The 15,253-nt window shown below is 40.7% G+C and overlaps 1 protein-coding gene across 5 annotated transcripts in view; it reads left to right on the top strand.

Moving 5' to 3' along the window:
* Positions 1–9,094, top strand: part of TOR1AIP2 (torsin A interacting protein 2) — a 40,111-nt gene extending 31,017 nt beyond the window's left edge. For 3 of the 5 annotated variants that reach the window (XM_021102143.1, XM_021102141.1, XM_021102142.1), the window contains exons 4-5: positions 2,325–2,426; positions 3,419–9,094. In XM_021102143.1, coding sequence (XP_020957802.1) covers positions 2,325–2,426; positions 3,419–4,179 — 863 coding nt within the window. In that variant the 3' untranslated portion in view covers positions 4,180–9,094. Of the gene's footprint in view, positions 1–2,324; positions 2,442–3,418 lie in introns of all 5 variants that reach the window. The other 2 variants (XM_021102140.1, NM_001243389.1) reach the window with 2 other exon arrangements.

The raw sequence follows: 15,253 nt of genomic DNA, 5'->3' as shown, positions 1-15,253 counted from the left end.
TTTCCCCAGTTGTACATGAAGGAAAACAAGCATCTTATCTTCCCTTGTGAAGATAATGGTTGCATGTGCTAAGGCTTTAACTGGAACTGAAACAATGTGGATTCTCGTTGTGGCCCTGCCACCTCCTAACTTGGCTGACCTTAGGCAAGTCTCTCGAGTTCCTGCTACTTCAGTTTCCTATTTGTAGAATGAGGAGGTCAGACAAGATGATATCTAGCTGGTCTCTGCCAGTTTGTACCTTCCGTGATTGTATGGATTTAGATTGTGTGGATTTATATTTTATAAGTACTCTGAAGAGCTCAGTCTTTTTTTTTTTTTTTTTTTTTTTTTTTGTGTGTGTGTGTGTATTTTGTCTTTTCAGGGCCAAACCCAGGGCATATGGAGGTTCTCAGGCTAGCGGTTGAATCAGAGCTACAGCTGCTGGCCTACACTACAGCGACAGCCACGCCAGATCCAAGCCATGTCTGCGACCTACACCACAGCTCATGGCAATGCTGGATCCTTAACCTGCTGAGTGCGGCCAGGGATCGAATCCGCAACCTCATGGCTCCTAGTGGGATTCGTTAACCACTGAGCTCTGGAAGTGCCACAACGGGAACTCCCAGAGCTCAGTCTTAAATGCCTATTTGCCAGAGCAAAGGAATATATAATATAAATAAGACATTCTGTTCACCAGGGACTTGACTTAGGGCTAGAAATTCCTCTTTCGCTACAAAGCAGTGGCTGATGTCAATTATGTTTCATTAGCTAATCATTAGCATAGTCTGTAACTTCAGTGAAGGCAAGGGCTGTGCCTCTCATTCATTGTGTTCCTGTGGTACTTGGCACAGAGAAGTGACTTCATGAATATTTTTGTTGCTGGTTTTATTTTGTTTTGTTTTGTTAATGGCTGCACCCACAGCACATGGAAGTTCCTGGGCCAAGGACTGAATCCAGGCCACAGTTGCAACCTATGCCACAGCTGTGGCAACACCAGATCCTTTAACCCACTGTGCCAGGTGGGGGATCAGACACATGCCTTTGCAGTGACCCAAGCCACTGCAGGCGGCTTCTTAACCCACCAAGCCACAGCAGGAATGCCTATGAATATTTGTTGAGTGAATGAATAGATGCGATTTGTATGGGCCATTATCTGCCATCAGAATTATTCATTTAAGGATGCTGTTGCTACATCCACAATTCTTCAATGAGCCTTGTGTCACTAGGCTCACTGCGTAGAGGAAGAAAATACTGTTTTAAAGATAGAGTTTATGTGTAGGAAGCAACTTCATATAGTGGAATGAGCTAATCTAGGAGATGAGAAACCACATTCTAGTCTCACTTTGGCCACTTCTCTTTATGTGACCTTAGGCAAAGCCCTGAACGTCCCTGGACTTCCTGTCACAATAGGTAAGGTAGGGGCTGGAGTAGGTGATCCTTAAAGAGTCTTTTAGTCCTTAAATTCTGTAATATGATATTTAAAAACCCACTCTTTGGTGTGATACGACTAAGTGAACTCTCTCCGATGGGTGAAGATGGCTCTGCTCCTTTATGTTAATAGAATATCCCACTTGAGTTACTTCTCCAGGGAGGGTTATGGGCAGTATTCAGCTTTCACTGTTATATGAGGTACATGACTGGGTTTAGACTCTCACATTTAGACTCTAGAGCCACTTAGCTTAGAGTCTATAAAATACCGCCCTCCTTTTCATGCATACATTTTTAAGATCGGTGTCCCACCTCACAGCCACAATTTTATATAGTTTATAAATTTTCTTAATCTTGTTGCTTCATATACCTCATTTGCTAAGTTGCAAGCTGGCTTTTGGTAAGCTCTTTTGCAGAGTAAGCTATGACTGCACAGTAATCTCTCCTGTCTCTCGACTTAGCATCTGTTATTTGTGTCCTTGGGGGTCTTGAAGAGCCTTTGGAGACAGGAACACTGGAATGAGAGGGTCATCGCCCAGTGATGTTAAGTCTTGTGACAGCCAACTTTTCTTAAATCCCTTAATTTTGTACATGTTGTTGGATTCCATTTCAAATAGGCTCAGCTGCGGTATTAGGATGCTTGTTTCTTTGTCCCTGACATAAGGCCCAGTGAAGAATTGTAGATGTAGCAACAGTGTCCTTAAATGAATGTCAGAGCATTTTATTTTATTCTTCTAACTGGAATCAAGGTAATAACGAGCCTTAAGGAAAAGACAGAAAAGCTAACTTTGTATAAAACAAAATTTCGTGAAGCATGGAAATCTCTCTATCAAATAATTCTTTGCTTTGGTAAGACGTATGAAGGCATATATACTCATTAGTGCACTGTCTAAAAATAACCTTCTGTTTTTCCCCAGAGGCTGAGAGACACCAACAGGAAACACAAAAATTGGAAGAAAACAAAGAGAATGCACAGGATACCATAAGAAAGATTAATAAAAAGGATTTTTTGAGCTACGGTGAGAATAAAACTGGTTGGTCCACATTTATATATCCTCAGAGAACTTGCTAGAAAACTATCAGATTTGAATTGTTTGAATATGTTTTGTAAGTGTTTGGTAGTGGAGTTCCCATTGTGACTCAGCGGTAACAAACCCAACAAGGATCCATGAGGATACTGGTTTGATCCCTGGCCCCCGCTCAGTGGGTTAAGGATCTGGCATTGCCATGCGCTGCAGTGTAAGTCGCAGACATGGCTCAGATCCTGCATTGCTGTGGCTGTGGCATAGGCTGGCAGCTGCAGCTCCAATTTGACCCCTAGCCTGGGAACTTCCATATGGCTGCCATGGGTGCAGCCCTAAGAAAAAGAGAAAGAAAAGTTTGATAGTACTATCAGAATAGAGCAATAGAGTTTTGGGCATTTTTCCCCTTTAGGGGTGTTGCCAATATTTTGTCATCCTTAACCAAACGGGAATTCCTGCAGGAGGAAGGGTTTTTCATAAAAAAGACACTGTAACTGTCTTTTTTCCTTTTTAGTTGATTTACAATATTGGGTTAGTTTCAGGTGTATAGCAAAATGATTCAATTTTTAAAAATTATTTTCCATTATAGGTTATTACAAGATATTGAATATAGTTCCCTGTTAAAACTGCCTTTTCTGTGAGAGAGTGTTAACTTCTCCAGTGGCATTTTTACATGTTGTTCCTTTAGGAAAAAATGGCCTATTATAGGTAGTAGATACTTTTGAGAAGATCGAATGTACTCCTAGTTCATTTATAAATCACATCATTCGTTACATAAGCTTAGTTTTTACCTTTTAACAAAGATGCTGTGTGTTCACCTATGTAAGAAATTAAAGAAAAGGTATTTCTGGTCACCTTCAGTAGCTGAGAGTTGACAAGATTTAGGCAAAAGAACCTCACCACAACCAGTAAAATTTGGTAGTGTATCCACCTCAATTCAGTTTTGTTTTTGTTTTTGTTTTCATTTTATTTTCTCTTTTCTCTGACAGGCTCCATCTTTCTTGGCTTCTTGGTTCTGACTCTTGTTTTGCTAAGTTCAGTTCATAGCTACTATTCCTCTCCAGCCCAGCAAGTGCCCCCAAATCCAGCTTTGGAGGCCTTCTTGGTTCATTTCAGCCAACTGAAGGCCAAGTTTCCGGGCCAGAGTTCCTTTTTGTGGCAGAGAGGACGGAAGTTTCTCCAGAAGCACCTCAATGCTTCGAACCCCACCGAGCCAGCCACCCTCATATTCACAGCAGCTCGAGAGGGAAAAGAGACCCTGAAGTGCCTGAGCCACCACGTCGCAGATGCCTACACAGCCTTCCAGAAAGTCTCGGCCATTCAGATCGACGGGGCTGGAAGAACCTGGCAGGACAGTGATGCGGTGAAGCAGTCGGTGGACCTGGAGCTGAGCTCGGCGTTCGAGAAGGGCAGGAAGGCTGCTGTGGTACATCGCTTTGAGTCCCTCCCTGCAGGCTCCACCCTGATCTTCTACAAGTACTGCGACCACGAGAACGCCGCCTTTAAAGACGTGGCCCTGGTCCTGACCGTCCTGCTGGAGGAGGAAACGCTGGAAGCAAGTGTCGGCCCAAGGGAAACGGAAGAGAAAGTGCGCGATCTCCTCTGGGAGAGGTTTACCAACGCTCACACCCCCCGGTCCTTCAACCACATGGATTCCGACAAACTGAGCGGGCTCTGGAGCCGGATTTCCCACCTGGTGCTGCCCGTCCAGCCCGTGAGGAGCATCGAAGAACACGGCTGCTTTCTCTAAGCCACGCACAGAGCTGCTTGTGGGAGGCGTGGGGTTATTAAAGAAGGCAGTTGAAAAGGCTTCTGTTTACGTGGAAGGAGGTTGCTGAATGCGAGGAAATAGCCTGGAAGGCACAAATGAGCTGATTTTCGAAATTGGCATTTTTTTTTTTTTTTTAACGTTTTGTACAATCCTTCTGATCTACGCTTGACAAAGCTAAAAGTTGATCTGACCTTTTTCCCTTGCCTTTCGAGCACATCAGGAATGTAAAACTGAGAAGTATTTTCTTAATCCAAAAATAGGGCAACAGAATCCATGCATGGGCAGATGATCGTCCCCGAATACCTACAGGGGATTTTTGTTTTCTTGAGAGTCTGAGGAGCCCTTTGGATCGTATTTGGGCTCGCAGTAAAGCAATTAGTTACAAAGCAGTGAAATTTTAAAAAAAAAATTTCTATCACATGTTAAATATTTTTAAAACTGATTTTAATAACCTAGGTGTGGGATTATAGCACACACATCTTTGCACTTTTGAATAGTATGAAAAAGGAAATAAGCATCCACACACTTATTTACCGAAGTACTGTGTGTGAGGCACTAGCTCTGTTTTTCTCCCGTCAAATGAGCGCCGAGGTAAAAGCAGCTGAACTCGAGAAACGTTCTTAGAAATTGGAAACAGTAGTCACTGCAAATGAAGAAATTCCAGTTGGCTGTATCTCTGCTTCAGCTTTCTTGAATGATTGAGAGCAGTGATTTTCCATCTGTTTGCAGACACCCCTCCCTTCTGGATCAAAGCAGTTCTGCTTTTGCCCCTTTTCTATATTGAGACCCTCCCTAAGATTTAATTGGAATAAAGAGTTCCACTGATGAAGCTCAAAAATCATTGATTAAGTGAAAAAACATCTTAGAACATAGGAAATGGTTAAAAAAATGAATATATTAAAACTCGTGAGTAGGAAGAGAATGAAATACAGGTTTATCTTAGAAACCGGTTTATCTTAGAAACGTGCAGTTTTTGAAAGATCAAGACCTACAGATGAAAAGCGAGAATGAATAAACTAATATTTACTAGCATATTTCTATGCTTTTTAAAGTTTGTTTCTGTTTCCCTCGAATGAAATTTTATAATTGTGTAAGATGGGAGTTTCAGTGCCCTTTAAGCAGAACAGATTTTAATAACCAATTGATGGAGTTCCTTGGTGGTCTAGGGGTTAGGATTTTATGCTTTCACCACTGTGGCCTGGGTTCAGTCCCTAGTCTGGGAACTGAGATCCCACATCAAGCCACTGCGCTGCACCAAAAAAAAAAAAAAAAATCACCAATTGCACAGTGGATTTTTATATGGGTATGTCAGCATCGCTTTCCCGCACTGTCTACTTGTTACGCAATGATGGAACATTGCATAGTGCAGCTCATTTCTTTACCACCTAGTACCATTGGGTTAACAATTAGAAAAATGCAAGATACGTTATACTTAGAAATGAAAGAAAGAATCTGAGATTTAAACAGCCCACCTTAATTGTTAGACTGTGTTCTGTGACTGTCAGAAAGCTTGAGAGCAGTGTTTATGGAGACAGTGATTGTTGATTTGCATTTCAACTCTGAAAGCAGAGCTTTAATAATATGATCTTGACCTAGTAAAGGATCTGTCCCCATGACACTGCTTACACAGAACCATCACCATGAACTTGGAATATTTCGGCTAGGTTTTGGCCTCTCTGCTGCTAGGAGAGCAGTGTGTGTGTGTGCGTGTGTGTGTGTGTGTGTACAGACACACACCCTTAAGTCATGTGATTAAAGTATGGAAGGGTTTTCGGAAACAGTAAGAAAATATAGGGTCCTTATTGACACCTAAACAGAGACCATAAAGGCATGGGGGAAGAATCTATTTGAAAATGTCACAGGAAAAATACTTTGAGACTTTGTGAAATTGAGGAGACCCCCTTCCTGAACAAAAAGTTAAAGCCCAGTGAGTATCCCGTCACTGCCAATCCAATATAAAATCAGTGGCAACTGAAGAAAAATCTATATACCCTATTAGGTTTTGTTTTGTTTTTTTGGCATTTCTAGATCTCAGATGCCAGCATTACATCACACAAAACCAGTGGTGCCTTGTAGGATGCTATGTTGGCCTGCTGACCTGTGCTACCTCAGATCTATAAAGAACCAGCGTGGAATGTACACATCTCATCTGTCAATGACTTAGGTCACAGCTGAGACAAAGATGTCTTCATTTAGTTGAATATAGTTTTTCATCAGTTCCATTCAGCATAATTTAGAAAAACATTTTCAAAATCGCACCTTTTTTTTTTCCTGTTTGGCCGTTGTTAAAAAACACTTCTCCTTCCATGTATACGTGCAATCCGCAGAAACTGTTGTCAGCTTTCTGTCCACTATTTCAAAACTCATTTTTAAAGGAAGTAGCATATTAGCTCTGGGTCTTATTATCATGAATAAAATGATTATTGTAAAAGCATAGAACTTTATATTTTTAAATGTACAAATAAAATCTATTATCTAATGTACTCTTAATTTCTTTTCTCTTCAATTCTATCTCTTTTAAAAAATTTTTTTCAATTTTCAAGTTTCCAAATTTTCGTTCATGTATCTGGTAGTTCATCTTTCGTTAGTTTGCTTGTTTGAGAAAGCCTGCTGACTTGTGGGCATATGATACCACATAGGATACCCAAATGTTACCTAGGCTAGGGGTCAATTTGGAGCTATAGCCGCCAGCCTACACCACAGCCACAGCAATGTGGGATCTGAGCTGTGTCTGTGACCTAAACTGCAGCTCCCAGCCATGCCGGATCCTTAACCCACTGAGTGAAGCCAGGGATCGAACTCTTATCCTCATGGATACTAGTTGGATTTGTTTCTGCTGTGCCACAATCGGAACTCCAGAACAACTCTTGTTACATTATATATTAATGTAAATATCACTTTTTAAGTGATACCAGAATTCTAGAAGCAACTGGTAGAATTATAAACTGTCTCTCGACTTGAGTTTTTTCCCCCAGTGGGGTAAATTTTAGGTTTCCCAGTTCCCAAGGGTTGGCAGAGAAGTTCCAGGGAGTCATATAACTAAAGGTAGCAATGCTTTTTATTCTATTTCTGTTTTTTAAACCCATGAGAGAATTTCAATATACTTCATTTGAAAACAGTCAAGCTTCATGGTGAGTAAGGCTCGGCTGGCCTGCGACCTGCCATCTTCCAGCCAGTGACCCAGCTGAACAGTGTTCGCCGCTGAGATGGTTTCGACCCTTTCAGTTTTTTATTGTTTGATTTGCACTTTGTTTAATGTGCAATGATGTTAAAATATAACCAACAAACTCCGCGTGTTAAATGGTAGCAATTCAACAAGATGATCCTCACCAGGGCTCTATTTCCACGTATCTGACCACAGTTTTTATGCAGCATTGTCAGGGGTAAAGTACTTCAAAAACAAATTGAAGATATAATGAATCATAACTTTATTTAAATTACTTAAATGATAACTTTCATTAGATGATTAAAGTTATCATTTCATGGCAATCAAGTTTATATCCTTACACAGTTTATTTGTAAGAGAAGTACTTTCTGATAGGAATATACCTTTTTTCTTTTATCATCGGAAAATAAAATATAGCCCTTATAAAAAATAAACCAATCCTCATTGTGAAGCCTTCAATGTATCATTTTATAAAAGCAGTTTTTAATCTCTTTTTCAAATTATAATTAGTTAAGTATTAATCTTCATTTTAATATTTGGTTCACCAATCCGAGCCTACTATATTTCACTTTGAAATGTATTTGTTGAAAAGTCATAGTGGTTTTCCTTTTTGTTGTTGTTGTTTTTTCAAAATTATAAAGTACCTTGAACACTATGTATCACTTATTTAATGGGAATGTTGATAACATAAGGGAATGATTACTTTAAAATATTTGCTGAGAGTGTTTATGAGATTATAAAATACTTAGGCTTATGAGTCACATGGGAAATACTCATTATGAATAGTAATATATTTGCAAAGAAGATGTTACCAATTCTAGAGAGAAGTTTTTCCAGATGACTTTAAAATATGCCTTATTTCTACTGGGTTAAGTTTTAGGTGTTAGGTTGTGAAGGAGCTGATGGTGTGGGCCCTAAATTTGCCTCATTCAGACTGAGACTGGACTACTGAAATTCATTTCCAACTACTCTACTGCCTGATCAGTTCTGTATACGGCAGTGCTTTTCAACTTGTTTTTAAATATATATGTATCAACTAGTTAAGAACACTAACCTTATCCTAGCAGCCTGAGAGCACAGCCAGCATACCCCAGGTCTGTAAATAATCTCTAAACATATAAATACTTTAGTCTTCAGTGCCTTTCCTTCCAGTACTACATGCTGTGTTTATTTCAGCTTGTTTTCAAATTTTTCTTTGAAAATCCATAGCTTGGTTCCTGTACTGGGAATGATCTCCCATTTTTCCTCATTGAGGCTTATAAACGAAATTTGCCCTTGGTTAATAGCAGAACCAAAAAGAACATTTTGGACTTGGGAAGCAGCAGGCTGAGTAGGTAGGATAGAGCTGGCAAGAAGCTATGATTCTTGCCACAATAGCTCACAGCCATTACAGCCTCCCTCTCTCTGTGCTCCCACTAACTCAGCATTCTCATCCCAGAGCTCTAGGCAGCTGCTACACGTTGATCAGATTACAAGAGATGTAAGTCTTTTTGCCATCCCTGTCATGAAAGAAGTAGGACACCGACTTTCCAATAATGCATCTGCTCTTTTTTTTTTTTCTACTTAAAAAATAAATGGGCTTTGCCAGTATTCATGTCAAAATTCTTGGCCTTCCCCTTCTTATGTAACCATGATTGCTTTCGCATTTGTTTCTTATAGATGTTGAAGGATGTGCCTTATTCAAATCAGACGTCTGGTTTTACCAAAAATAAATCTTAATTTTTCTCAGTTGACTGATTCTTGATTATAATTCTTAAAATAGTAAATTTATAGAAATGGGCATGGGGTCAATAATGATGGGAAAGGAAACCGCCCTCATACGGCAGTAAGTTCAAGAACCAGAGATGTGTGTTCTGCCATTAGTGACATGTACAGCGCAGAGACGACGCCTGAAATCTACTGCAGCCATCTGTCTCACTGAGCATTCTTCATGTGCTTTTTCTACCTAATGAGGCTTTCTTGAGTAGGAGAGAGAGGGCTTGTAAGTAGAGCCCTAGGAATTGCTCCTAACCTAGGTGTGCTGATTGAGAATGTATTTTTTTTTTTTTTTTTTGTCTTTTTGTCTTTCTGCCTCTTCTAGGGCCACACCCTAGAAGGGACATATGGAGGTTCCCAGGCTAGGGGTCTAATTGGAGCTGCAGCTGCCGGCCACAGCCACAGCAACACAGAATCCAAGCCATGTCTGACCTACACCACAGCTCACAGCAGCACCAGATTCCTAACCCACTGAGCGAGGCCAGGGATCGAACTTGCAATCTCATGGTTCCTAGTCAGATTCTTTAACCACTGAGCCATGATGGGAACTCCAAGAATGTATTAATCTTAAAGGCAGACATCTTTCAGTTGTGTGTCAGGAGTGCGAGAGGCCATAGTGTGTTTAGAATTTCCACCTTAAAATGTTGTCAAACCAGAATTTGCACTAACACCTGAATATCCGTCTCAGGCCCTCACCCACCCTTCTCCCAGCTTTCTGCCCCCACTATCTACGCTAAACTAAAAGCAAATTTATTGACATTTATTGAGCAGTTTCCTACTAAGTCTGAATTTAATTTTGAAAATCTGAAGGATGTCCACTTCTATTCAACATGGTATTGAAGTCCTAGCCACAGCAATCGGACAAAAAGTAAAAGGTATTCAAATTGGGAAGGAAGAGGTAAAATTGTCATTATATGCAGATGACATGATACCATATATAGAAAACCCTAAAGACCATCCAAAAACCACTAGAGCTGATAAATTCAGGTAGCAGGATACAAGATTAACATACAGAAATGGGATGCATTTCTTTACACTAACAAATGGAATACCAGAAAGAGAATGTAAACAACCAATTTCTTTTAAAATTGCAGCAAAAAAAGATAAAATACTTAGGAATATACCTCACTAAGGAGGCAAAAGACTTACAAGCTGAGAACTATAAAACACTGATAAAGGAAACTGAAAATAATTCAAAGAAATAGAAAGATACCCCATGCCCTTGGATTGGACGAATTAATATTGTTAAAATGGCCATGCTATCCCAAGCAAGCTACAAATTCAATGTGATCCCTATCAAATTGTCCATGACATTTTTCACAGAACTAGAACAAATCATCCAACAATTTACATGAAACCATAAGAGACCCAGAATTACCAAAGCAATCCCGAGGGAAAAAAAAAACCAAAAAACAAACAAAAAAACCAAAAAAACACCAAGCAGGAGGCAGAACTCTTCCAGACTTCAGACAATACTGTGAAGACAATATGACACACTCAAAACTGTGGTATTGGCACAAAAACAGACATACAGAATAGAGAGCCCAGAAATAATCCACATACCTACAGTCAATAGATCTTTGACAGAGGAGACAAGAATAGATAATGGAGAAAAGACAGTCTCTTCAGCAAATGGTGTTGGGAAAATTGGACAGCTGCATGTAAATCAATGAAGTTAGAACACACCCTCACACCATGGACAAACAATAAACTGAAAATGGCTTAAAGACTTAAACATGAGACATGACACCATAAAACTAGAAGAGATCATAGGTAACCCCTTCTCTGACAAATCATATGAACATTTTCTTACATCAGTCTCCCAAGGCAATGGGAATAAAACCAGAAATAAACAAATGGGACCTAATCAAACTTACAAGCTTTTGCACAGCAAAGGCAACAATAAACAAAACAAAAGGACAACCTGTGGACTGGGATTAAATATTTGCAAATGATGCAATGCTTAATTTCCAAAATATACAAACAGCTCATACAACTTAACAAAAAACCAAACAACCCAACTGAAAAATGGGCAGAAGACATTTCTCTAAAGAAGACATACAGATGGACAATAGGCACATGCAAAGATGCTCGACATCACTAACTGTTAGAGAAATGTCAATCAAAACTACAATAAGGTACCACCTCACACCAGTCAGAGTGGCCATCATTAAAAAGTCTGCAAATAGCAAATGCTGGAGAGGGTGTGGAGAAAGAGAACTCTCCCAAACTACTGGTGGGAATGTAAGTTGGTGCAACCACTATGGAAGACAGTACGGAAGTTCCTCAGAAAACTAAAAATACTACCATATAACCCAGCAATCCCATCCCTGAGCATATATCCAGACAAAACTAAAATTCAAAAAGATACATACATCCCTATGTTCATGTGAACAGCAGCACTGTTCACAATAGCCAGACATGGGAACAGCTTAAATATCCATTGACAGATGAATGGATAAAGAAAATGTGGTAGCATTCCCATCGTGGCTCAGTGGTTAACGAATCTGATTAGGAAACATAAGGTTGTGGGTTTGATCCCTGGCCTTGCTCAGTGGGCTAAGGATCTGGCATTGCCGTGAGCTGTGGTGTAGGTCACAGACACGGATCGGATCTGGCACTGCTGTGGCTCTGGCATAGGTCAGCGGCTACAGCTCCGACTGGACCCCTAGCCTGGGAACCTCCATATGCTGTGGGTGTGGCCCTAAAAAAAAGACAGGAAAAAAAGAAAAAAGAAAACACAGTACATATGTACAGGAGTTCCCTGATTGCATATGGAGGAGTTAATGGAGTTAACTGCATAGCAGTTAGAGGACCCAGCATTGTCACTGCTGTGGCTTGGGTTCAATCCCTGCCTCAGGAACTTCTGCAGGCCGTGGATGCAGTTAAAAAAAAAAAAAGATGTGGTACATATGTACAATGGAATATGTACAATGGAATATTGTACATATGTACAATTCAGCCATAAAAAAGAATGAAGTAATGCCATGGAAGGAATCAGAAATTATCGTACTAAATGAAATAAGTCAGAAAGAAAAAGAAAAATACCATATGATGTCACTTATATGTGGAATCTAAAATATGGCACAAATGAACTTATCTACAAATAGAAACAGACTCACAGACATAGAAACAGACTTGTTGCCAAGGGAGAGGGAAGATGGGGAGGGATGGAGTGGGCGTTTGGGATTAGCAGATACAAATCATTATGTATAGGATGGATAAACGAGGTCCTACTGCGTAGCATAGGGAACTATATTCAATATCCTGTGATAAACCACAATGGAAAACAACATGAAAAAGAATATACATGTGTAACTGAATCACTTTGCTGTATAGCAGAGATTAATGAAACATTATAAATCAAATATACTTCAATAAAAAATTTGAAAGTTTTATATATACATATAATTATACACCACACACACACGCACAAAATGGTAATTATGGGAGTTCCTGTCGTGGCTCAGGAATCCGACTAGGAACCATGAGGTTGCGGTTCCATCCCTGGCCTTGCTCAGTGGGTTAAGGATCCGGCGTTGCTGTGAGCTGTGGTGTAGGTTGAAGACGCGGCTCGGATCCCGAGTTGCTGTGGCTCTGGTATAGGCCGGCGGCTATAGCTCCGATTCGACCCCTAGCCTGGGAACCTCCATATGCCGCAGGAGTGGCCCAAGAAAATGGCAAAAAGACCAAAAAATAATAAATAAATAAATAAAATGGTAATTATGTAAGGTAATACCAGTGTTAACTACCAAAACAAGAAAATCTGAAAGATTTATTCTTGCAGTTTGGAAAAACAGGAACTCTTGGGAATCAGCATGTTTTAAGAGCTTTCAGTGGAATGGGCTAAAGTCAAAAGATGAGCCTGAAGGTGAAATACATCCACGGTGGGTTTGCCCCGACATGATTTTTTAAAAATACATAAACTCACCACTAGAGGCTATTAAGTGTATTGCCCAAACACAGTGGAACAGACTAAGGCCTCAATACCATAAAAACTGTTGCAATAAGGAAGAGAGGGGCTGTGAATTACAGAGTTACTGTAGGAATTGTACTTTTAAGTAGCACACAATAAAAGTGATGTCAAGCCTGAAATTGCAATCCGGGTCATGGAATGTTTGATACAGACGCTGACAATGCGTCTTTGCTTGACCAAACTTTAGTCAGCCTCCTAAATATTTTCCGAGGCCTATCTGTGTACTTTCTTGGAAAATACATTTTTAGCAAGAATCCTGCTAAGTCAATTTAACTGGAACCCCCTACCCTGAATATGCAAGCTGCTTCCCCATCCTCAGCATCCCCTAGGTCATGTCTCATCACCCTGGCAAGAATTCTGATAGGTCAACTTAGGCAGAACCCCCACTATCTCTGCTTCCTCTTAGTTGCTTTCCATCCACTTACCCCCGCCCTGACCCTTGGCTCTCAACTCCTACTTGCCCAAGATGTATTTGGAGTTGAATCCAATCTCTCTCCCCTACTGGAATATCCCACTGCAGTGGTCCCTGGATCTATTACAAGGGGCCTGAATCACGTCCCCCTTACCATCTTTAACACACACCATTGGATATTTTTTCTTTTTTTGTCTTTTTAGGGCCGCATCCACAGTATATGGAGGTTCCCAGGCTAGGGGTCAAATCGGAGCTGTAGCCGCTGGCCTACACCACAGCCACAGTAACGCCAGATCCGAACTGCATCTGCAACCTACACCACAGCTCACGGCAACACTGGATCCTTAACCCACTGAGCGGGGCCAGGGATGGAACCTGCGTCCTCATGGATGCTAGTCAGATTTGTTTGTGCTGAGCCGCAATGGGAACACCTGGATATTTTTTTTCTTTAACCAAGTAGATTCATCAAGCTAAATGAGGGAAGGATCTTAGCTATTTTAGGCAGATCCTGTTGCATATGTGCATGGCAGTCTTTACCGAGGAATCCACCCACATGACACATGAATTTAGGGCCCACAGGAGGTCCCCATACACACAAACACTAAAAATGAGACACAAATTATCTTTTTTGACCGTAGCCTGACATTTTCAAAGATCCCTAATTTCACGTACAAATCAATACTTTAGATGAACCATCAACTTGGTAAACACCTCATTATATTACCTGAGATGCCATTTTAAGCTCTCACTTTGCATTAGCATCCTTCTGCAACCCCAAACATGAAATAATAACAATATAATTCAAGGGAAATTTAAAAACAAAGAGCCAGGTTCAAAAACAAGAGACGTATCTTTGAGGATCAGAACAAAGGGGTGAGTGGGGTTAAAACCCCAGGCCAGCTGGGCCCTGCATCCAGTCAGGCAGATGCTGCTGGGTGCTTAGAACTAAGTACTCCCCCATGGGGCTCACCCATTTGGTTATATAACCTAGATGGCTGACAGGCAAGACCCATACGATCCGTACTGTTAACTGCAAATTCTCAATACTTCTGTTTCGAGCAGCTAAAAAAAAAAATCTTGTTTGAATGCCTCCTGTAAGTGTGCTACAAGTCAGTTTCATAATTTCTTTCTCTCCTTTTTTTTTTTTTTTTTTTTTCTACTTTTGGCTGCACCCATGGAATATGGAAGTTCCCAGGCCAGGGATCAAATCTGAGGCTTTAACCCACCACAATGGGCCAAGGATTGAACCTAAGCTGCCAGTGCGGGATCCTTAACCCTCTGTGGCACAGCTGGAACTCCCAGTTTCATAATTTCTTAAATTCCATGTAGTTGGGCTGAAAAAAGGCTAATTTGGTTGTGCCCTATTATCTTCTGCTTATAGCCAGGGATTTTTTTTTTTTTGGTCTTTTTAGGGCTGCATCTGAGGCATATGGAGGTTCCCAGGCTAGGGGCTGAATCAGAGCTGTAGCCGCTATCTACACCACAGCCACAGCAATGCAGAATCCAAGCCACATCTGCGACCTATATCACAGCTCACAGCAACTCTGGATCCTTAACTCACTGGGCAAGGTCAGGGCTCAAACCCACATCCTCATAGATACTAGTTGGTTTGTTACTGCTGAGCCACAGTGGGAACTCCCTAAACAATCATTTCATTACATGATGTGGAACTATAATTACTCACTAGAGACATTACTGAATAGTGTGAACAAGCATCACATGCTTCTGGTTACTACATCACCGG

Source organism: Sus scrofa, chromosome 9 (assembly GCF_000003025.6).
Source record: "Sus scrofa isolate TJ Tabasco breed Duroc chromosome 9, Sscrofa11.1, whole genome shotgun sequence".
Lineage (NCBI taxonomy): Eukaryota > Metazoa > Chordata > Mammalia > Artiodactyla > Suidae > Sus > Sus scrofa.
The sequence above is the reverse complement of the archived record's forward strand: the minus strand, read 5'-3'. Positions and strand labels throughout refer to the sequence as shown.